Genomic DNA, 22,460 nt, shown 5'->3' with positions numbered 1-22,460 from the left:
TGAGTTAGGGTAATAAAAGTCGGTTGGGGTCATTCAAGGCACCAGAGGAAGGTGCAAGACAAACATGGAGACAACAGGAAAATGAAACCATTTGGGTTTGACTAGAGCACCACAGGAGGGAGTGGACTATTAGACAGGGCTACCCGAATGGGTTTGGGAAACCCATTGAGAAAAATTGAGCCCATCTGGCCTTCCACAAGGCTAGCAGAGCAAGGTTAAAGAGGGAACCTAAATGAATGAGGAGAAGCAAAGGACTGATGAAGACAACAGCAATAACAATAAACATTTATATACTACTTTTCAACAAACATTTCCAAAGGAGTTTACATAGAAATAATAAATAAATAAGAAGATGGCTCCCTGTCCCCAAAGGGCTTACAATCTAAAAAGAAACATAAGATAGATACCAACAACAATCACTGGAGGTTCTGTGCTTGGGTGGATAGGGCCAGTTATCCTCCCCCTACTAAATAAAAAGAATCACCATGTTAAAAAGGTGCCTCTTTGCCAGGTTAGTAGGGTTATAAGGCCCAAATTACTTTGGCTTAACAAACAACAAAGGATTGGGGGGGAAGAACAGTGGAAGTTAGAGGCAGAGAAGATCAACCAACCTTGGGGAGATGAGGCAGCCCAACCCTGTTGGTAGGTTGAGGAAAGAAGCTTAGAAGTTTAAAAAACCAAACCAAACCTGGAGAGATTCAGATCAGCCCACTGGGCTTCCAAGGAAGAGAGCAGGGGCAATTTGAAAGAGGAACCTGAACAGACTCTAGTGAACTCATTAGGAAAGGTTGTGGAGAAACTGCTCCTGAGTTCTGATGCCAGGCTGTAGCTTGGCTTCCTGGCTGCAGTTTGACGTTGCTAATGAAGTGGAAGCAGTGATTCCTGGGACTAGGTGCCCAAGAGAAGGGCACTTCCTGGCTCCCAGGTGTGTGCTATGAACAGAATAGAGGGCATTTTCAGACTTAGGGGGATTTAGCAATCCAGGAAGATAGTTGGTGGAGATGGCCACGGTTCACCGGGAGATAAAGTGATGTTGCTCCGAGGCTGCTAGAAGGGGAAATTCACCTAAAAGCCATCTGAGGCTGGACAGTAAAAGCCCTAATACTCAAACCAAGCAACATGGTGTCATTGTGCTGCTTAGCCTGCAGACACATTCGATCTGACTGTGGCTCTCACACTGATGAGTTTCTGGACTTACAAGAGTGTCATACATGATTAAAACTCTTATAAGGGAGGCAACTTATGCTTAGATGGCTTCCTTCTCCTTGAGCATCTCTTTTCTCATGAGTCTCCAGTCTCTTGGAGCAGACCATTTGGCCTATGGAGACCCCTTTTTTAATCTGTGGAGGAATAATAATAATAATTATTATTATTATTATTATTATTATTATTATTATTATTTTGATTGACCACCATTTCCCTGGAGATTGGGGATGTACCCCAGTCCCACTGATCTGGAAAAATATAGAACTCAGGGAAACCTTTTAGCCTAGCTGGTTGGATTCCTTTCCACATCTTCTCATTCATACACACACATTTATACCAGTGTTTCCTCTAACGGGGATTCCCAAATGTTGACTACAACTCCCAGAATCCCCAGCTGCAATAGCTTGGGGATTCTGGGTATTCCTGTTAGAGGGAATACTGATTCATACTGAGGATGGGAGGAAGACATTGGGAATGAAACATAATAGATTCCAGGGAGCAGAAAGGAAGGAAGGAGTACACCAGGGCAGTCTGTCCAAGGTGAAGAACAGATAAGCCAGATCTCAGAGGAAGGACACTGAGGCACAATGAGAGGACCGCAAGGACAACAATCTTCAGAATGAATCCCAAAGATTGCACACTTTAGGAGGGTCCAGTGGGCATAGTTTAAAATGTACAGTGGGGCACTTCATGGCACTGCAAAAATCCCCCAGTTTCTGATTAATCTGAAAGTGCTTCCCATGTAGGACAATAGAAGAATGGCATCAAAAAGGAGAAAAATAGAATTTAAAAGATTTTAGATAGCTTGTCCGAATGGTTAAAACTGGTTTCTGGGACACAAAACAAAAGGATGGGCTGGTCTTGATACTCAAAATTGGTATCAGGAAGGTATTATTATTATTATTACATTTATATCCCACTCTTCCTCCAAGGAGCCCAGAGCGGTGTACTACATACTTGAGTTTCTCTTTCACAACAACCCTATGAAGTAGGTTAGGCTGAGAGAGATGTGACTGGCCCAGAGTCACCCAGCTAATTTTCATGGCTGAATGGGGATTTGAACTCGGGTCTCCCCGGTCCTAGTCCAGCACTCTAACCACTACACCACGCTGGCTCTCCTGTTTGCCTTTGGATTTAGGTGGATCTGGAGGAGATGATTCAGTGGAGTTGCTGCCTGAAGGAAAAATGTGAAGGAATGAAGAAACATGCTAGAAATTTGACAGGCAATGGAGGTCTAAGCCTGCAAGTCTTGGGAATAGCTAAGAGCAGCTGTGTGGGGATGTCTGTTTCCGATGTCAGGGGGCCTTTTGCAAACCCCCAAATATCTAGGAAACCATCACTATGCTTCCATATGTAACTGACTCCCTAAGCTACTCTTTGGCTTGAGTGAGTGTAAAATACTATTCCTTCCTGGACCATACTGCACACAAACTTGGATATTTCCATGCCAGGCATCTCTTGAAGGAGTGTCCCTTAGGGTGTCCAGACAGTCCAAAAATGAATTTTAATAACAGGAGTGCATAAGGGAGACCTGGATGGATAAGCTGGAGGGAGTAAATATTTTCCAGCCTTGTCCACTGGACCTCCAGGTGCAGCAGCAAACTAGATCTGAAGGAGATGCAGAGAGGTGGCTTTGTGAATCTGTTACTCTTTGGAGGTGCCCTGTAAGGATATGCACAGAACCAGCAGGGGACGGGGAGGGTACATCCCCCCCCCATGTTTTCCCCACCAGCACTGCAGTGTAAAAGACTCTGGCATACCTCCCTGGTGCCCCATTTCCTCCTTGGACTGGAGGAGGTGACCATAAGTACCCAGTGCGCATCTGAGGAGGCAACAGGGTGGCAGGGAGGTACGTTGCCACCCACCAGACCCTTTTACACTGCAGCACTGGCAGGGGGAAACACAGTGGGGGGGGGAGTGCACCCTCCTAAGTCATTAAAGGTATCCCCCCACCTTCAAACCAGTCGGACAACAGGTCTTTCAAACATGCGGTGGCAGCATGGTTCCAGAAAGATCTTTAAACTTGGGTGCTACCTACTAAGGGGATGCACAAAACTGGTTTGCCTGAACCAGACTTGAATCGGAGGGCGAGGGAACTAGACTTAGGCATGTTCATTTTTGTATACCCCAAAACACCCCCCAGCTCAGTTCTAATTCAAGCCCGTTTGGGGGTTTGAACAAAATAAATAATGTTTAAGGACTCACTGCCTCCAGGGGGTGCTGCCACAGCTGCAGGTGTCTCCAGCAGTCTCCCCCCCCCGCCATCCTCCCCCCAGTCTCAAAATAGCCCTGTTTGGGTGCATTTTGGCCCAATCTGGGCCTCTGTGAAGTGGTGGCAGTCATTGTTTAGGCCACTGTGCATGTGCAATGGACACCTGCATGATGCCAGTTCATGACCCTGGAGGGGGTGGGGGTTCAGCTTGACCTTGAACTGAACCAGGGTCGGTCCAGCTTGAGGCCATTTTGATGTTGAGCCCTTGAGCTGGGCCATTCGATGTCAAGCAGTTTGCACATCCCTACTACCTACCACCTAACCCACAAAAGAGATGGGCAATTTAAAACAAATCCCCCCCATAGGTTCCTGTGGGGGTTGGGAGAAAGGTTAAAAATTTGTTTTAAAACACCTGACTGCCCATTTCACTGTAGGTTGAACCACATTTCATTGTGGGTTGGCTGGTAGGTAGCACCCCTCATGCCCTACCACGCAACACACTTTGGTGTTCCTAGGAGTTACCTATGAGGAACAACGGGGTGTTTTGAGTTTCACCATTGTTCCCTATGATTGAAACACTCAAAACATTTTGAGTTATGTGACAGCTGCATTGTCACACAACTCCATTCACACAAATTTTGCACTTGCACAACAGTGCTCTTGCACATCAGTACAAACATTATGTTCTGCCGTGTGTGACATATTACATCAACACTGCATCCTGTGTCTATGTAATAATCTGAAATATTGAAATACATAACTCTTGAGCCTGGAGTTATTTTTTAACTGATTGGTTTTACTGCCTTCAGAGGCGTAACTATAGGGGGGGCAGGGGGGGCACGTGCCCCGGGCACCATCTTTTCTGGTCACGTGGGGGGCGCCGCCATGATAAAAAATATATATTTTTAATTTTTTTAAAAAAATTTTGTTAATACAAATGTTTCCTGCTCAGTGCAGCTGTGCTGCAGCAGTCAAGGGAGTGCGTCGGCACCCCCTCCCCCACAAGAGGTCCCTTCCACGCCGCCCGAGAATTGGCGGCGGCGGCGGGCGCTTGTGAGGAAAAACCTAAGTATAATGTAGTATGTGTGGGGGGGTGCCATTTCAGTGCTTGCCCCGGGCGCCGTTTTCCCTAGTTACGCCTCTGACTGCCTTCAATGGAAAGCATTGATCTGATCATTTCCAATACTCAGCCATACTTTTCCCCCTAGCCCCTCCATGTGTGGGGTCCCAGGACAATTGCTACCCCCAGCTGTGGTTGGAAAGGAAAGGTTGTGCTGTCAAGTTGGTGTCAACTCCTGGTGACCACAGAGCCCTGTGGTTGTCTTTGGTAGAATATAGGAAGGGTTCACCATTGCCTCCTCTCTCACAGTATGAGATGATGCCTTTCAGCATCTTCCTAAGTCACTGCTGCCCAATATAGGTGTTTCTGGGAAACAGACCAGCGGGGATTCTAACCGGCAACCTCTGACTTGCTAGTCAAGTCATATCCCGCTGAGCCAGTAGCATGGTGAAAACCTTACATTCCTTGCTCCATGGAATAATATTCCACTGAATTGTATTTCATTGGAATGTGCATTTTCAAGGGATCACTAAGAGGCTTCTTGTCTGAACTGGATCTTTTTGAAGTAGGGTAACCAGATGCAAAAAGGGCAAAGCAGCGTCTGTACTTTTAATATTGGTGGAGAAGAGAGACGTTCAGAACCTTGAGCTTTTCTAAACCTCTCCTTTCGCCGCGACAAGCACAAATCAGCCACAGTGTCTTCCTTTTGCCAGTCTGCTTCCTAAAGGCTTGTGCCCCATCCCCAATATCCCAGTTGTATCTCAGGCAGGCTATTTCGCTCGCCTTTGTTTTTCTAAAGGAAGGCTGGACTTTAGCTGGGCTCCGGCCAAGGGAATGATAGAGAGCGAAGCATTTCCCTCGATAACCCAGCCAAAGTGGAGAGGTGGCTGGGTTAAAAAATATTTACAAACAAAAGAGACCCCTGTTTCCCACGCACACACGACGAGGCAGCCTCCGGCTTTGACCCCGAGAACTGCAGCTTTGCCCGAGGAGCGGAGGCGGCTCCTTAAGTACTGCACGGCGGCTTCTTTCCCAGCTCAGTGACTGCTGAAGAGGAGGCAGACGCGTCCTCTCCTCCGCTGCTCTTGCCACAGCTCGAGAGGCTTCTTCCCAGATTAGCTGGAACGCGCCGCATCTGCCCTCCGACGCCCACCTTGCCGTCTTCTTCGGCTGGGGCGGAAGGAGGGCTTCCACGCGCTCCAGCAAGCCTTTTATTCCATCCAGCGCGCGCGCGCGCTCGCGCGGGGCACCGCTGGCCGCCTTCTCACTGCGCGCTCTGTGCTGCATCCGGGGGCCAGGTGGTTAGCGGGGTGCCTCAGGTAGAGAGGCGTGGGAGTGCCCCACGAAGTGGGAGAGTCCTCCCTGGCCGAAAGCAGTCACCTTCAACCGCGCGCGCTCGTGTGTATGTGTTGTGCACTGTGCATGCCCGGCCTCCCCTTGCCGCCGCGCCCGGCTCCTCCACCATGTCCTTGGCTTTCTGTGGCAGCGAGAACAACTCGGCTGCCTACAAGGTGAACGACGGGGTGCTTAACAACGGCTGCTTCGTGGACGCGCTCAACTTGGTGCCTCACGTCTTCCTGCTTTTCATCACCTTCCCCATCCTTTTCATAGGTGAGTGGAGCTCGGCGAAGTGGGGGAGGAGGAGGGCGTGTTGTAGACTAACGCGTGGGGGTTGCCTCCGCCGTTTGCTTCGCACAGAGACCACTCGCTGGCTTGCGAGTAGTTTCCCCTTCCTTTCCCCTTCTTCCTCTCCCTCAGGATTCCCCCCACCTCTCTGTTCCTCGAACTGTCTGCCCCTCAAGGCATCCCCCGCCTGTCCTGCATTGCAGCGCTCTAGTCTGAGCGGCTGAGCAATTCATCCAACAAGACCAGAGAAGTGGCAAAGACCGGGGGCATAGGCACATTTGCGAAATGAAGCTGACCTGGTTTTTCCTGCAGCCCCTTCTGTCAAAAGGCGAAAGACCGTGCTCAAAGGAAGACCATTAGAAGAAGCCGGTTTCTTTTACCTCCTTTTTATAAATGTGCTTGAGAAAGTCATAAATTGCCATTGCAAAGAATTGGATCGCTACCAGATTTGGTAAAATCAACCCAATGTTGTTGCTTAGCTGTTAAATGCCATAAACAAATTAGAGTTGTGCCTCTTAGAGGACTTGGTAAAGTCAAGCAAGTTTTGGTGGTTTAGAGATGGTGTGGTGGTGGGGGGAAATAAGGGTTTCATTAAGCAGAGGAAATAATAAGAAAATACATACATACAATGCTGCAGTTGACCAGGTATCTTTTAAATCACAGCATTTATGTCTTAGTTGCAGACTCTTTGTATGCACTCTTGCTATTAGTTTAGAATTAGTTTACACCATCACTGCCAAGCTTTAGAGGTACAAGTAGTCCAGTCACATATTTGAATACAACCACTGGAACTTTTAATGAAATAGTTTGTTGTAATCAGATTCCTAGGCCACATAATCCATAACACTAGAAATTAAATATCTAGTATTCTCTCAGACTTCACAGAGAACTCCTAAAATATATATATGTAGGGGAAATACATGTGAAGAAGCACAAATTCAGTATCACTGGCAATTTCCTTAGTATGATAATTTACAATATACTATACTTCCGCCTGATCATTTTATCATATAAGTGGGCATTTGTTTCTCATTTGTTGCGCTTAAGTTTTTCTCCAGTTTAGAGAAGATTTATTTATTTGATCAGTCAAAGCACCTGAGACAATGTTCATTTTCTTCCAGACTACGCATTCATTTCTGTTGTGGTTGCTGTGTGGTTTGTGGTTGTACAAGTGGCACTTCCAGCTTCTGGATATATTTGTGATATAACTAGTGATGAGTTATGTGACTCTTTCCTCTCACTATCTAAACCTATGTAATAATTAGTGACTGACAACCTGACTAATGAAGCACCAGTGCAACAAGAGAAGCACCAGTATAGCACCAGTACTTCCAGACAAAAACTGCACTGGTGTATTTGTGTGTGTATACCAACTTCCCCTTTCCCTGGAAGCCTTCTCTGTCACCTAAAAATATGTATATATTGAGGAAGATCAAATATACTATATTGAGTACAATATACTATTTTTATTCTATAATATCTCAATCAACATTTATCTCATAACATTTATCATAAATCTCAAAAATTATCCAAAATAAAAAGAATCCAATAATATAATTCACAGTATATAATAACTAGCTTGAACAAAATCTCTTCATAGTTTTAACAGATGTTTGCACTCCCTAGTTAACTTGTGGATCCTTTGCTTAAAAAAACACCTTGTAGGATATTTTAAAGAAGTTTTATGTTCACTAAACATGCTTCAAATCAAAAGTCTTTGACAGTGATTTCCTTTAACCAGCATTTAATTAAGACAAAGGATTGTAAGAAAAGTCCATTTTCCCCTCCTGAGAACCAGTAGAAATTGTCTTATTATCTAGGAGCTTTTAGCTGCTACTCCAGTGGATGCTACAACAGCTGAGAAGAAAAAGATCTGCCAATCTATCTCAAGACAGGGTAGACCCAAGCATACCTCAAGTTAGGGGAATGAACAACAGTATGTCTGTCCCTCCTTGACCAAGGAATTTCCACCCCCTGCCACTGTATATTATGTGCAGAGTTGATAGCCCGTTGTTGTTATTGGAAAGGGATTTCAGTGGCAGTACAAACTGTAGTTTTAACTTATGCGAAAAATTCCATCTTTGATTTAGTATTTACTAAAGTAAAGCATTAATATTCAAGATCTTTGATTTTGTGTCTGCCATATAATCATCCTGTGCTCTTAATGTTGTGCTTTGCAATTAAGATGTTTAATGGCTATGCAATATCAGTAACAAAATTGTCTGTTTAACCATGTATTTGTGATCACTTTTTTCTTTCTCTAATTTTGTTTCCATTGCATAGGAACACTATTTCTGTTTCCAGTTCAGAAAAGACCAGAACCTGTTGTTGTGTGTTCAAAATCCACATTATACTAATGATTTGTTTTGTTACGTATAGGATGGGGAAGTCAAAGCTCCAAGGTTCATATCCATCATAGCACCTGGCTTCATTTTCCTGGTCATAATTTACGCTGGATCCTAACTTTCATTCTTTTGTTTGTGCTGGTGTGTGAAATAGCTGAGGGCATAGTATCAGATGGGTAAGTACATACATGGAGTAAACTGTTTTTCTTCATGGAGTTGCTTGCAATTTGTTTGGCACATTTTCATCTTGACCATTCCGCTTGTTAGAAATGTCAGCTGTGTTTGTAGTGATTAACCTACAGACGTTGTGTCAGATATTCCAAAGACCTTGCCAAGAATGTGTACACATACACACACCCCTGATTATTTTAGTCAATTAGTTCTATCATGCTTGCTAGTTCTCTTCCAAAAATGTGCACCATCCTTTTCAGTTGCTATGGGCTAAAGGAAGCCCCCCAAATAGACAAGAAAAGATTCTGTATGACAGTGTATCTGACCAGGCAGTGCAGCTGAAAAAAGTCCCTAATGTACACATGATGCCTCAGACTCCACTTCCCATCCCCCACCACAAATCATGACACAGATTTTTAAATAACTGAAGTTGGAGAGTCTGATAATTTCAGCCAATAGCACTATGAAAGCTGGTTTTATTTACACAAAGTGCTAATTAAATAAAAAAATATTAGTTTAGATTCAAAGGTACACTTCTGCAAGCAGAAAACAAATTCTTCCCATGGAAAGGGCTGTTCCCAATCCAGCAGAAGAATGTTGCATGAGAAGAGTGCCCCCCGCCTGGCAAATCCGGAGGAGTTCTTTTGTCTGTGCAATGTCTTACACTCTTTTGAAAACCCTTTTTATGGTAAATTAGAATTTGTATGCCACCGTCTGTTAGGGGTGTGCATGGAACTGACTGGTCTGGTTTGGTTCGAGTCTGAACTGGACCTGGTCGGGTCTGGAGGGGTTCACAAGATTTTTTAAAAAGAAAAATATTATTTTTAAACTTACCCCTTCCAAGGGTGTTCTCAGAGGTGGCAGCGAGGTGCACGGAGGTTCCACCTCCCCCTGCTGACCTCCCTTTTGTCCAAAACCAGCCCATTCAGCCATCCTTCGGCCCATTTGGGCCTTTCCTCCTGGTGTGGTGACCATTTTGGAGGCTGACGTGCCTATGCAATGGACCACGCAGTGGCCTGGCATGACCCGAAGAATGGCCGGTTTTGGACAAAAGGGAGGCTGGTTTGGGGAGGTGAAACCTCTGCGAAACATTCCCCCACTGCCACCTTGGAGAACACCCCCAGAGGGGGCACGTTTGCTTTTTTAAAAAAAAATGTAATTTTTTTAAAAAAAACCTTTTGAACCCCATGAATGGGCTGGAGGGGGGTTGGTCTGGAGGTGGCTTGAACAGGGGGTGGCTTGGTCCAACCCCAAACCATTGAACCGAACTGGTTCAACGTCAAACACGTTTGATGTCAAACCTGTTTGCACATCCCTACTGCCTGTACCTTTCTTATTCTCTATGTTTTGCATACTTTAATGCAATTCTCACTTGTGCAAGAGTTCATAGGACACCACAAAGTCATTTTCTACTTCCACTCACTGTCCTTTGAATCCAAAACATCTAAATTTATTCAAGCTTCTGATTTATCCATAAAGAATATGAGCACACAATCACATCTCAAGAGTAATCAGCAGCATAGATAGAGATACTGTGAAGAAAAAGTAGTTTTATTCCAGGAGTAAAGTGTACATCCTAAGGACGCAGCAGTGTAGCAAGAGGCTCAGAATGACAGTGCTTTCAGACTAATAGGACCATCTCACTTTGGGGAGGGGAACAATTTTTGATGACCTCCCCTTTCCAAGGATGCCCTTTGTGACACTGAAAAATATGTCTCAGTGTACCAATGCTCTTGTTCTGGAAGCACAGTTATTCTGATCGTCTCGCCACATTGCTGCTATAGTCACATAGTTACTGGGTAGGGCTGCTTGTGTGCATAGCCTTAGGATGTCAACCATCAGTGACTTGCAGCTCAGCATTTTATACTTCCAACAGTCTATCGGTAGCAAGTTATCATGGCTTTGCATGATAACTTAGAACAGTGGTTCTAAGTTCTTTATTTTGTTGACAACATACATCAATAAAGTGTGTGTGAAAGAGTAGTCTAAAACTGCTCAGTCCTTAGTATTCCTCTCTGCTCCTCAAGGCCATGACAATATGAACTTCTGAAAGTATATACCATCAATATTAGTTATTTACAGTTTTTAGAAAATAGTTTGAAGAATACCATGCAGACTCACTGACATAATTTTACCCCTGCTACTTGGGGAAATGACTTGATTAGCAAACCAGAGGTTGCCGCTTCGAATGCCCACTGTTATGTTTCCCAGACTATGGGAAACACCTATATCGGGTAGGAGCGATATAGCGAAGATGCTGAAAGGCATAATCTCATATTGTGCGGGAGATGGCAATGCTAAACTCATCCTGTATTCTACCAAAGACAACCACAGGGCTCTGTGGTTGCCAGGAGTCGACACCAACTTGATGGCACACTTTACCTAGGCACCTAATGGCGCAGCGGGGAAATGACTTGACTAGCAAGCCAGAGGTTGCTGGTTCGAATCCCCACTGGTATGGGAAACACCTATATCGGAGAGCAGCGATATAGGAAGATGCTGAAAGGCATCATCTCATATTGCACGGGGGATGGCAATGGGTAAACCCCTCCTGTATTCTACCAAAAACAACCACAGGGATCTGTGGTTACCAGGAGACAACACCAACTTGATGGCACACTTTACCTTTAGTTGGAGGCAGAACTTTTATTCTCTCTATGTATATTTTAACGGAAACATAGTATTTCTTCCTCTAAGCCCTGAGTAGCCTGAATACTCCATATAGCACTCTGAACCTTCAGCACATAATTCGATAATCTTCTAAATTCTGGCATCTAGTAGGTGGCTCTCTCAATGCAACTGGACTTGTATCTTTGAAAGATCCCCTCTACACCTTTAAGAGTACAGAGGAGAGATATTTTTATCCTTTTATGTCCCACTAAACAATACTGACACTGCTTTAATGAGTATGGCAGGCAGATAAGTTCATGGTACATGTAAGACCCCCAGAGATATCTGACACCCCACTGTTAAAATATAAAGTTGGACAGGATAGACTCTTGGTCTGTTCCAGCAAGGCAATTCTTACATTCTTATACGTTACTTTTTAAACAAGGGTTTACAGTCTGACTTTTAATGAAAATTGTGTCCTGTCTACAACATTTTCTGGGTTACCAAAATGAGATCGGAGCTTTCTTTAAAGGGTGTTCTTGATGTAATAATAATATCTCCCTCTGTGAGAGTGAGAGAAGAAGCACTTACACCAGGAAAACAGTGAAACCTATTTGAAATAAAACTATGAGAACATTTTTGTTCTGAGCTGAATTGTATTCTCAGTTAAACAAAGTTACTGTTAACCAGAATGATATCTTCAAGAGAACTAAAACATTCTGGCCAACATTGAGAGTTGTGCAACCCTTGGTGTCATATTTTGGGGCGGCATCAGAGACAACAGAGGAAAGGGAGACTTGGTGGAAATAACCTCTTCCCTATTGTACTAGCAAAACTTTGTTGCATGCATGTATTGTTCATTTTGATGTTTGCTACTAATTCTTTCCCTCCTCTGTAATTACTTTGTTAATTCAGCTTAGTCCATCTTAAAATAAAATAAAAAGTGTATGTGCACATATATACACATAATTTGACACAATTAGGGGAATAATGTGAGCAGATTCACATGTAAAACAGTTCAATTTCTTTCCTAAACTCTGCTGCCCCCATTATGGGCTACTCTGAAATTCCATGTTTTACGCAAGGAGAAAGGGTTAAAAAAAATACTGCCATTTCCATTCACAAAAAGAATGGGTATAGGCCAGTTCTTATGATGGGTGGCAGGGTGTGGAGAAGGTGCACCCACTTCTGATTCCTGGTCAACAGCACGGTGAAAATGACTGGAAAGTAATTGTGTGTGAGGGGCAGGGGCATAGCTAGAGGAGAGGGGGCCTGTGTTCACACCTCTAATCTCTGGTCCCTCGGAGTGAGGGAGATAATGGAAAAATAGGGAGGGGTGGAGCTGGGGGGGCAGGTTCTTTGAACCCATCAGCTCAGTTATAGCTACACCCCTGGTGAAGGGCCAACAATCATGGTTGGGCAGCACGGGCAACTAACATAGGTGATCTTAGATTTTAAGCAGGGTGACCAGTTTTGGTTGCTGCATCATCCAGCTATGATTGACCTCTCATACACAGTCACTTCCCGGTCATTTTCACTGCTCTGACTACTGAGAATCAGGAGTGTGCATGCCTCCTTCCACCACCCAACATTCAGCAGCAAAATTATTGTGAGAACTTGCCCACTGTCCTAATCTATGCAGGATATGGTAACTGATGCACAGATGTGTGCATACACATACATGCAGATCCTCAACCTGAAATGGTTTCTCCATGAATTTATGTGAAGGAAGTTCCTATGTGTAGATTCCTTTGTGTGTGTGGATCAGCATCTCAAATCAATTTGGATGTGCATATGAACATCATAGCAAACATGGTGTTTTCAGTGAGGGGGTTTGTGATTAATATACATTTTGTTTTGCTTAGGGTTGCAGAATCCCGTCACTTACACTTGTATATGCCACCTGGGATGGCATTCTTGGCTGCCATCACATCAATTGTCTACTATCACAATATTGAAACATCAAATTTTCCAAAGTTATTAATAGGTATGTACCACAATAAAGACAGCTATGCAGCATAAATGTGTTGCTTTGAGTCTGAGGTCTGATAAGTCTTGGAAGTACTTCCCCAGTGTTCATGAGTTGAAATTTTATTTTCTTACATGTTTTGTTTCTCTGTTTCCTATGATCAAATTTAATTTGAGAGATTGTTCAAATATTATTTTGCAAAGCTGAATATTCCATCATATCTAGATTTTGTAAACAGTAAAGTCCTGACACCATTTATCCTGGTTCTTACCACATACTTATTTGACATTCTTTTTCTATAAACTGCTTGAAAGTTTAATGAGAAGAAAAACTCTGTTCCATAGAACTGATGTTCCTGAGATTGCTGACAAATAGTTACTCTGCTTGTGCTGTTCACACCAAGTTTGCTTGAGAATTGTCATGGGATCAATCTCATTCCTTGACAGGAAGAGTATGTCATATATGAATAGTCCCATAGTTGTTTGACCCATACACTTGACCTTCTCTGTGAGACAGGAAAGAGGCAGTTTTTTCCAATCTAGTCTCAAGAGACTAAATGTCAGAAAATCAGCACATACGACATATATTTGCTCATTTTTCTGATCTGTCGAATGAGAGGACTCTGCCTTAAACAACTTATCTAGAAAGATGGGATACATGAAAGTATATTAAAGGTGGGCCAATTTAGTCTGTTCCTTTACCTGTTCCTATTTGCAAGCAGCCTAGATATCTAAGAACACTTACTACATCTGAAGTATTATACTTATAAACTTGGATATGAGAATATAAGCCAAGTGAAAAGTTGCTCCAGAAGATATTATGAAGGGAGTAAGTTATTTTCAGTACACCTTACTTTTGGCATTTCAGAAATATATACAAGTGAATTTCAGATATCCCAGAGCCTTTCTGAAGGTGTGATGCATTAGTCTCCAACAACTGCAAGGGATTTAGAATAGTCTGCTGCTTTCATAGTTATTTTCTTGCTTCCTTGATATTGTTGAAAGCACACATGTGGGAGTCCACTCACACCATCTCTCAAGCAAGAGTTCTGTAGGCTATGGTTATTTCCTGTGGTTTTCCACAACATAATTTTCATGCAAAAAAGTTAAAAAAATCTGTGCACCAATTTTCCACACCCACATTCTTTCTAGAAATTTGCTAAAAGCCTATAATTTTGTTTATTTCCCCTATTATGTTAGAGCATCCCTTTCTAGGATGAGAACACATGGTTATTTATAATTCATATTAGCTTGGTAATACGCTCCCTGCCAAAGTATTAAATGTGAGCTCAACGTTTCGGATACTGTATGGTTTTTCAATAGCTGAAAATATCCAATAAATTCTCATAAGAACAGCCCTGATGGATCAGGCTCAAGGCCTATCTAGTCCAGCAGCCTGTTTCACACAGCAGCCTACCAGGTGCCACTGAGAAGTCCACAGGCAGAGCTGAAGGCATGCGCTCTCTCCTGCTGTTGCTCCTGTACAACTGGTATTTAGAGGCATCTTATCTCGGAGGCTGGAAGTGGCCTCCCCATAGCCCTCAGATTAGCCATTGATAGATTTGTTCTTCATGAATTTATCTAAGCCATTCTTAAAGCCATTGAGGCTGGTGACTGTCACGGCATTTTGTGGCAGAGAATTCTACAAGTTGTTTATGTGTTGTGTAGAAAAAAATCTTCCTTTTGTTGGTTCTAAATTTCTTTGCAGTCAGTTTCTTGGGATGATCCCTGGTTCTAGTGTTATGTGAGAGGGATAAAAAATTTCTCCCTTTCCACTCTCTCCCCACCGTGCATAATTTTATAGACCTCTATCATGCCACCCCATAATCATCTTTTTTTCCAAACTAAAAAGCCACAGGTATTGTAGTCTTACCTCATAATGTAGGTGCTCTAGGTTGCCCTCTTCTGCACTTTCTCCAATTCTATAATGTCCTTGCTCCTTTATTTTATTGGTAATGGCCAATAAAATCTGTAAAATAATGTTACATAATTAATCTGTCAGAGATAAAATGATTAACAGAGTATAATGCTGAAATTATTTCAGTTTTTATGAAATATTAGCATAGTCTTTCTGTTACTTGACATCTGAATCTTCCCAAATTAGGTTTTTGATACTAGAGAAACATTTGAGAGAGTATTGGTGAGACTTTTACAATAAAAGTAACACATGAGCTCTAGCTGTACACTTGTACAGCAATGGAAGGTTTTTGTTTCAGTTAAAAAACAACAACAGATACATGATTTTAAAATGTATGTACTGACCTTGGATGAAGAGAATACTTTAAAAAAGAAATTCTTGAAAATAATGAAAAGAGAAAACCATCCATCAGACTGAGAAGGCATATTGCCACATGAACTCATTTTGTATTAGTAGTGAAAAAGGCAAATTCTGTGCTGGAATAATTAGGAAAAGAATTGAATACACCCTTGCAATGTCCTTATAATGCCCTATAGTGTAGTCGTATTTGGATACTGTGCTATTCCATTTTTTAAAAAATTGTAGAGCTGGAAAAGGTGAAGAAAAAGGCAATCGAAATGATCAGGGTGCTGGAACCCCTTCCCTGTGAGGAAAGGAAACACATTTAGGGCTTTTTAGTTTAGAAAGAAAGACTAAGGAGGAACATGACAGAGTTTCATAACATTATACAAAATGTGGAGCAATATGGAGGTAGGAGGTAATAATGGACTTTAGCTTTTCAGAATCACAATTCAAATAACAAATGAAAGTATAATGAGACCTTTATGGAGAGCTGAAAGAGAAGCATCACTTCCTTGGGATCTGTGGCAGCTTACAGAGCATTGTCTATACTATTTTAAGGACTCTGCCATTTCCCCATTTGCATTTTCAATGGGGGGTGTGTGTGTGAAAGAAATGGGGAGAGAGGAAGGTGACTGAGGAAACTGGCTAGTAGGCATGCTAGTCTATTCTGGGTACTAATCTCTGGACATTAAGTTTAGCAAAATCTGAATGGTTTATCACAACACACCAGGCATAACACAGATACTTTTATCTGCCAAGAACTATCTTTGTAAAGAGAGGGCTGTGGTTAAGACAACTCAACACAGAGACTCTGTGGTACTCAGGGGCGTAACTATAATAGGGCAAGGGGAGACAGTTGTCTGGGGACCCACTGCCTTGGGGGGGCCCAGAGGCAAGTCACATGACTGACTCCCCCAGCCGCACACCCGCCCGGGCTTCCTTCCATTGTATTCATCCTCCAAAACTGATGTGAGTGTTAAGACCTGGAGCTACCAGAACAACATGTCTTTCTCTAGTGCCATTAAATGACTTGCATCATCCACAATTTACAAAACCTTTAAAAAAATAATTTAGCATGCGGTTCGTTCTCTCTCTCTCTCTCCCCCCCCCCATATATAAATTTTACTGTGCTTTTTGTTACCACTATTCAGCCTCATTTAAGATTTCTTTACTTCATGAGCTGAACTTAAGTGAGGGGGGTGCATTTTAAAAGCTTGTCTCGGCCCACTCCAACCTTGCAATGCCCCTGCTAAAACAACCCAAATGAAGTTAGGATTGTTTTCAGTCCTGTCCCTGCTGGCAGCAATAGGTCTGGTGTTCCCTTGATTAGCAGCAAGGCACCTGTTCCTGCTCCCATGCAGGGGAAGTTGCCTGCGTGGTGGGTGCTGTGAGTGGGCATGCAGGCTGATTGCCCAAAGCCTTATTTCATCACCCCGGCCATTGCCAAGATGGTTTCTTTGGACAACCAGCCATTCCAGGTGAAGGAGAATCCTTTTTGTGTTCCTCCCTCCTCTCTCTCCCCAGCCAGTGGTGCCACAGTTGACCATGATATCACTTGATTTGTATGATAAGCCAGACAAGAAGCAAGCTGATCAGAAGCCAGTGCCATAAAAACAATTAGCAAGGAGAAAACAGGCATCCAAAATGGTGTTCAGAACGTTGAAATGTTTCAATTCAAATGGGGTTGTTTTGCTCCAAGCGCAAAACGGGCCCTTTATTTAAAGGGTGTTCAGTTTCGAGCTCGAAATACTTGAAACAGCTGGTTTCAAGTCAAAATATTTCACCATCAAAACGTTCTGCACATCCTGAAGAGGTACCTATATGATAATGGATACAGCTACAAACAAACTCTGGTTGTTGTTTAAACTAGAACTTAAATATATGAAGTTGCCTTCTGCCAAGTCAGACCATTGGTCCATCTTGCTGAGTATTGTCTGTACTGACTGGCCATGTCACTCCATGGTTTCAGATAGGGCTCCTTCCCAACCTGGAGATTCCTGGGACTGCATTTCTGCATGCCATAATGTTATTGCATGAGCTGCATTCTCTGAGCTACATCTTGTCTCCAATTTAGTTTTTATGACTCAGTTTTCTGTTTCAGAAAAATTTGTTCCATAGTTCATCACCAAGTTGCAGGAGTACATGGCTTAGGCCATGTACAGAGGTAACTTTCAGATAAACAGACTGAAAGGGGCCTTCAACAAATGGTAAAATATTTTCTTCCCCGTCATTTCCTGCTTCAGTAGTGATCAATACTTCTTGTATGAGCAGAATCAAGCCTTTTCTTTACCTTTATCCTGTCAAAATGCTCTTGTGAACTGAGGGGAGAGTGAAAATATTTTGTCTTCAGGGAAACCTATATTGTACTTGATTGGAACTTCTCCTAAATATTTTTTTTCTGACTGGAAATTTCACTGAGTAATTTCAGTCCTGCCAACTGATAACAGTACAAAACAAGTACAAACAGTACCAAGAAATGGAAATTGTTATAAATGAATATAATTCATTTTTCTTATGGTTGTAAGCACAGTTAAAACTGCAGAACTCCCAGTATGATAGAAATACAATTTGCTGTATACTAGCTATATAATCTTCTGGATAAATAGCTTTTAAAATCTTGTAATTTTTCCATGACTAGTTCAAAGATCAGTAGGGGTAAGTACTGACTACTGCTTGTTTTTCTTTCAACAGCCTTACTAGTCTACTGGACTTTAGCTTTTATAACCAAAACCATCAAATTTGTAAAGTTCTGTGATCATGGTGTGGGATTGCTTCAGCTCCGATTCTGCCTCACTGGGCTCTTAGTAGCTCTTTATGGAATGCTGCTAGTGGTAGAAATTAATGTCATCAGAGTGAGGGTAAGTTACATTTTCTGATAGTTGTAATTATAGCTAAAGCAGCCTGGCTAGTGTTGCACAGCCCTCAGGGGCATATTCCTGACAGCCAAACAGCACTTTTAGGGATGAGAGTTCAGCAAAAACCACCACCATCCCTTTCCCTCCATGCACTTTTGGCTGCTCAGCAATTATCTTGCTGAGTTCCGAAGCAGCCTCTTGTACAGACACAGCTCTTGTTCTACGCTTCTAACACTGCGGAACATGTGAACCCAAGAATTTACTTATAGCAACATAGTGGTAGGTGCAGCATAGATTAAATTATAGTTTTTAATTAAGCAATTTGCTAATGCTCTTTTATTTTATAATGTAAATATATTCACGTTTTACATTAATCTTTACATTAAAATATTATACCAAACCAATGGATTTTAATAATTGTCATAAAGCAGAACATTTATGCTTTTTAGCATACGTTGCTAAAATTAGTATTTAGTGCTTGCTTTTTAAAACAGTTTTAGCACACAAACTTTACTGTATTTTGTGCTTACCAACACAAACTGTCTCCTATTCCTGTTCCAATGTGCTTCTTCACAAATGTGTAATTTGTTTTGAATGACAAAGCATAAATGGAAGAAGTGAATCATGATTCAAGAAACTCTAGTTTATCTTATTAATAAATATATTAGGTAGGTTTTTCACATAAAATGTAAATGCATGGTTGTGGACATGTAAAGCCCTATCCTGTTGATATAAAAAGGTAACAAAAGACTGTTGATAAAAGCAAAGTTATTGATGATGTTAATCAGTGGTTGCTTCTAGAACAAACCCGTATTTCTGAAGACCCATAAATATCCATTCAGTCTTTATATATGTTTTCTTGGATGGTGGGGGGATGATTAAAATATGTTTACTGATTGAATTCTGCTCATAGGGTCATGCATTAAGTCTGTTTGGGTCACATTCTTTTCATCTGTTCGTGAAATTAATGTTTGGCCTAATATAGATATCTGAATCCTAATTATAATTTAGTTAAATCAGATGACAAGTTATTTCAAGTGTCCAAACTGTACTTCCCTCCCTCATCTTTTCAGACATTAATGTCAGTATATTATCCATTATATTTGTTCCTGTGAAATCAATTACACTTAAACATGCTAAACTTTGCTGGATCCTGCCCATTAAATGCAACTATGGCTTCACTTCTAAACTAACACCCATTAATAAACATTACTTAATAAATATGTTCTAACTGGAGACACAAAACCCTAACTAAGAACATAAGAACAACAGCCCTGCTGGGGTCTTCACCTCTAAAATGTCTCCCCATAGTCGCCTCTTTTGCAAACTAAAAGCCTCAATTGCTGTAGCCTTGCCTCATAAGAAAGGTTGCCCTCTTGGTTGCCCTATCTTGGTTGCCCTTTTCTGCACCTTCTCAAATTCTACAATGTCCTTCTTGAGATACAGTGACCAGAACTGCACACACTACTCCAAATGTAGCCTCACCATAGTTGGCATACTGTGTGCAGTTCTGGTCACCGTATCTCTAGCCAAATCATTACTCCTTGCCAAGCAATAAACTTATTTACCCATATCACATACAGATGCATTTTAGTGATTTTGTATTTGGAAGTGCATGATTTTTTTGTTTTTAAATTGAGTATTTTAGGAGGTTTTACCTCAGTAGATAAATCTTTTGGGTTTTGATTGATTTAGCACTTTTCACCTAATAATATGGGAAGCAAAAAAATCCCTTCAAAATGCAAGCTTTAAAATCTCTGGTGGGTTAGTCATCCTGCACGAGGGAATAGCTCATATTACAGTACTGTATCTTGTTTGTGTCATTTTTCTTCTTCTTTCCATTAACTTGCTGAAGATCCTTTCTGACTTTGTGGATTTCAGAGATATGTTTTCTTCAAAAAGACTAAAGAAGTTAAGCCTCCAGAGGACCTTCAGGATCTTGGAGTCAGATTCTTACAACCTTTTGTGAATCTCCTGTCCAAAGGAACATACTGGTGGATGAATACATTCATTAAAACAGCTCATAAGAAGCCAATAGACCTGAAAGCCATAGGCAAGCTGCCTATTGCCATGAGAGCTTTGACAAATTACACGCGTCTTAATGAGGCTTTTAAAGCACAAAAGGTATGAATATAGAAGAAATGAGAATTATGTATGAATAAGATTCCTGGCTCTAAGAATTATCAATCATTTCATATCCTAGTTATACATAGTAATACAATGTGGGGGGTGTGTGTGTGTGTGTGGATATTGATACCGATTAGTGATTAGTGAAATGTGCTCATCTCATTCTGGCATCAATGGGCTGGATCCTTCCAAGTCTTGGAGAGTGTTCAGAAAAGTGCAAGCTGTTGTCACCAGAAAGATTCAGCCCATTGAAAATGTTCAGAAAAGTGCAAGCTTTTACCCTATTCACACATTCTATTCAGCACATATACATGTGCATACAGTAAATGCACATACAGTTATTCATACATTATGTTCAGTGCATGTACAGTAGTAGGATTCCTATCTGAACCCTGCATTTGAGGGTGCCTGCACCCAAGTTCACTTTTAAAATGAATGCATGTGCATTCACATTAAAACATGTGCATGTGTACAGACACCTGTATGCATGTACAACATAATTCTGAGTAGGAATTTTGTCTGAAGGTTTTCCAAAAGCCTCAGAAAGACCTACCTGAAAGGGCTCTTCCGCCATCACCTACCCTTCACTCTCTAGTTTCCCTTCTCTCACATCCCAGACTTGCCAGGATGTGAGGGGTGGAATGGAGGGGAAAATGGCATCCAAGCGGCCTGATTACAGATGAGAGCTCTTCCTAAGATATCAGCTGTCTGAAATGAGAGCTTCTGGGCATTATTTGAAGCCCTCGCTTCTGATAGGAACACTGGGGATAAGAGTAAATGCAGTCTACACTTTAGAGCCAAGACCGAGGCAACCACATTTGTTTGTTCATGCCTGCCCCATTCATGTATAAAGTGGAAGCAGAAGGTCTAATTTTTACATGAAGAAGGGTGCCTGGGTGAGTGGGGTGGGAACCTCTATCACTTTTCCTCCCTGCTCTTCCACTTTTCTTCCAAGCCAGAATTCAACACTAGCAGGCTGGGAATAAAATTCTGGCATATCCAAGCATGGGGGAGTAGGCAGGGAAGGGTTCAGCTCCCTCACCCATGTACCTCATTTGAAGTAAAATCAGAACTAACCCCAATTTATATGTGAATGGGGCGGGCATGCGAAGAAGAAACAAACATGTCATGTCTAGTTTGGTGACCCTTATTCTTTCCATTTTGAAGCTCAGTGTATACTCTGATATATAAATGGAGCCCCTAAATGCATGGGCTTTACCATTCACTTCAGTGTTAGGAACAGCTTTGTGATACAGTATTTCTCTCTGCACGCAGGTCACCCTCTTCCACTGAAAAAAAGCAGCTGAGGAGCTCTTGTTTGTACTGGAGCACTCACATCGGCAGGTGATGGCTGAACAGAAATATTTACTATACAACATAGTACAAAACTGTTTCACCAGCATTAAGCATTAAACATAAATAAGGGTTGAAAATTTGGTCCCTGTTGCTTTGGCAGTTAGACTGTCTGGTTCCTTCAGGTTAATATTTAGTTCCACAAAAGTCTCTCAAAACTTTAAAACCTTAGTTTTGGTCATAATTTACCAATGTTTATTTCTTGTCTCTAACATACACTTTTCAGCAGTTGTACCATTTTAAAAGCATTGTTTTGTGTCAGAATTCTTATTATATTGTTGGCATGTTAAGGTAAAAGTTAGGGCAGGACCCATAACAAGCTCTCTCCCTCTCCCTTGCAGTAATGTTTAAGCACATATTTTAGCCATGTTCTGAAGTCCTCCACATCTCACAGTCTCTCTTTCACATCATTGGCTGCTCCTAGCAACATCAGACAAAGACAGGACATGAGGATGCCACAGCATGGATGAGTCTGTTTGAACATTTTGCGAGTGAAAGGGGATAATTTGACATGAGCCTGCAAATTTCAGGGACAGCCATATGTTGAACATAACAGGTGCTTCCACCCATGCCTGGTTATGCATGCCAAAAAAGCTCTGAATTTTCAGGATAGAGGGGAAACCACATAGCCTTTGGTTCAGATCAATGGCTCATTAAAGTGAATTTC

At 42.1% G+C, this 22,460-nt stretch overlaps 1 protein-coding gene across 9 annotated transcripts in view; it reads left to right on the top strand.

Annotated features, from left to right (window-relative positions):
* ABCC8 (ATP binding cassette subfamily C member 8) overlaps positions 1–22,460 on the top strand; it is a 155,497-nt gene that overhangs the window by 5,613 nt on the left and 127,424 nt on the right. For 4 of the 9 annotated variants that reach the window (XM_053283141.1, XM_053283137.1, XM_053283139.1 and 1 more), the window contains exons 1-5: positions 5,555–6,089; positions 8,484–8,625; positions 13,096–13,217; positions 18,150–18,316; positions 20,195–20,437. In XM_053283141.1, the coding sequence (XP_053139116.1) occupies positions 5,942–6,089; positions 8,484–8,625; positions 13,096–13,217; positions 18,150–18,316; positions 20,195–20,437 (822 nt within the window). In that variant the 5' untranslated portion in view covers positions 5,555–5,941. Of the gene's footprint in view, positions 1–5,542; positions 6,090–6,363; positions 6,556–8,483; positions 8,626–13,095; positions 13,218–18,149; positions 18,317–20,194; positions 20,438–22,460 lie in introns of those variants that run through there. The other 5 variants (XR_008313008.1, XM_053283140.1, XM_053283143.1 and 2 more) reach the window with 5 other exon arrangements.

The sequence above is a fragment of the Hemicordylus capensis genome, chromosome 1 (genome assembly GCF_027244095.1).
Source record: "Hemicordylus capensis ecotype Gifberg chromosome 1, rHemCap1.1.pri, whole genome shotgun sequence".
In the NCBI taxonomy this organism is placed as follows: Eukaryota; Metazoa; Chordata; class Lepidosauria; order Squamata; family Cordylidae; genus Hemicordylus; species Hemicordylus capensis.
Note: the sequence above shows the minus strand (reverse complement) of the source record. Positions and strands in the feature narration are given on the sequence as shown.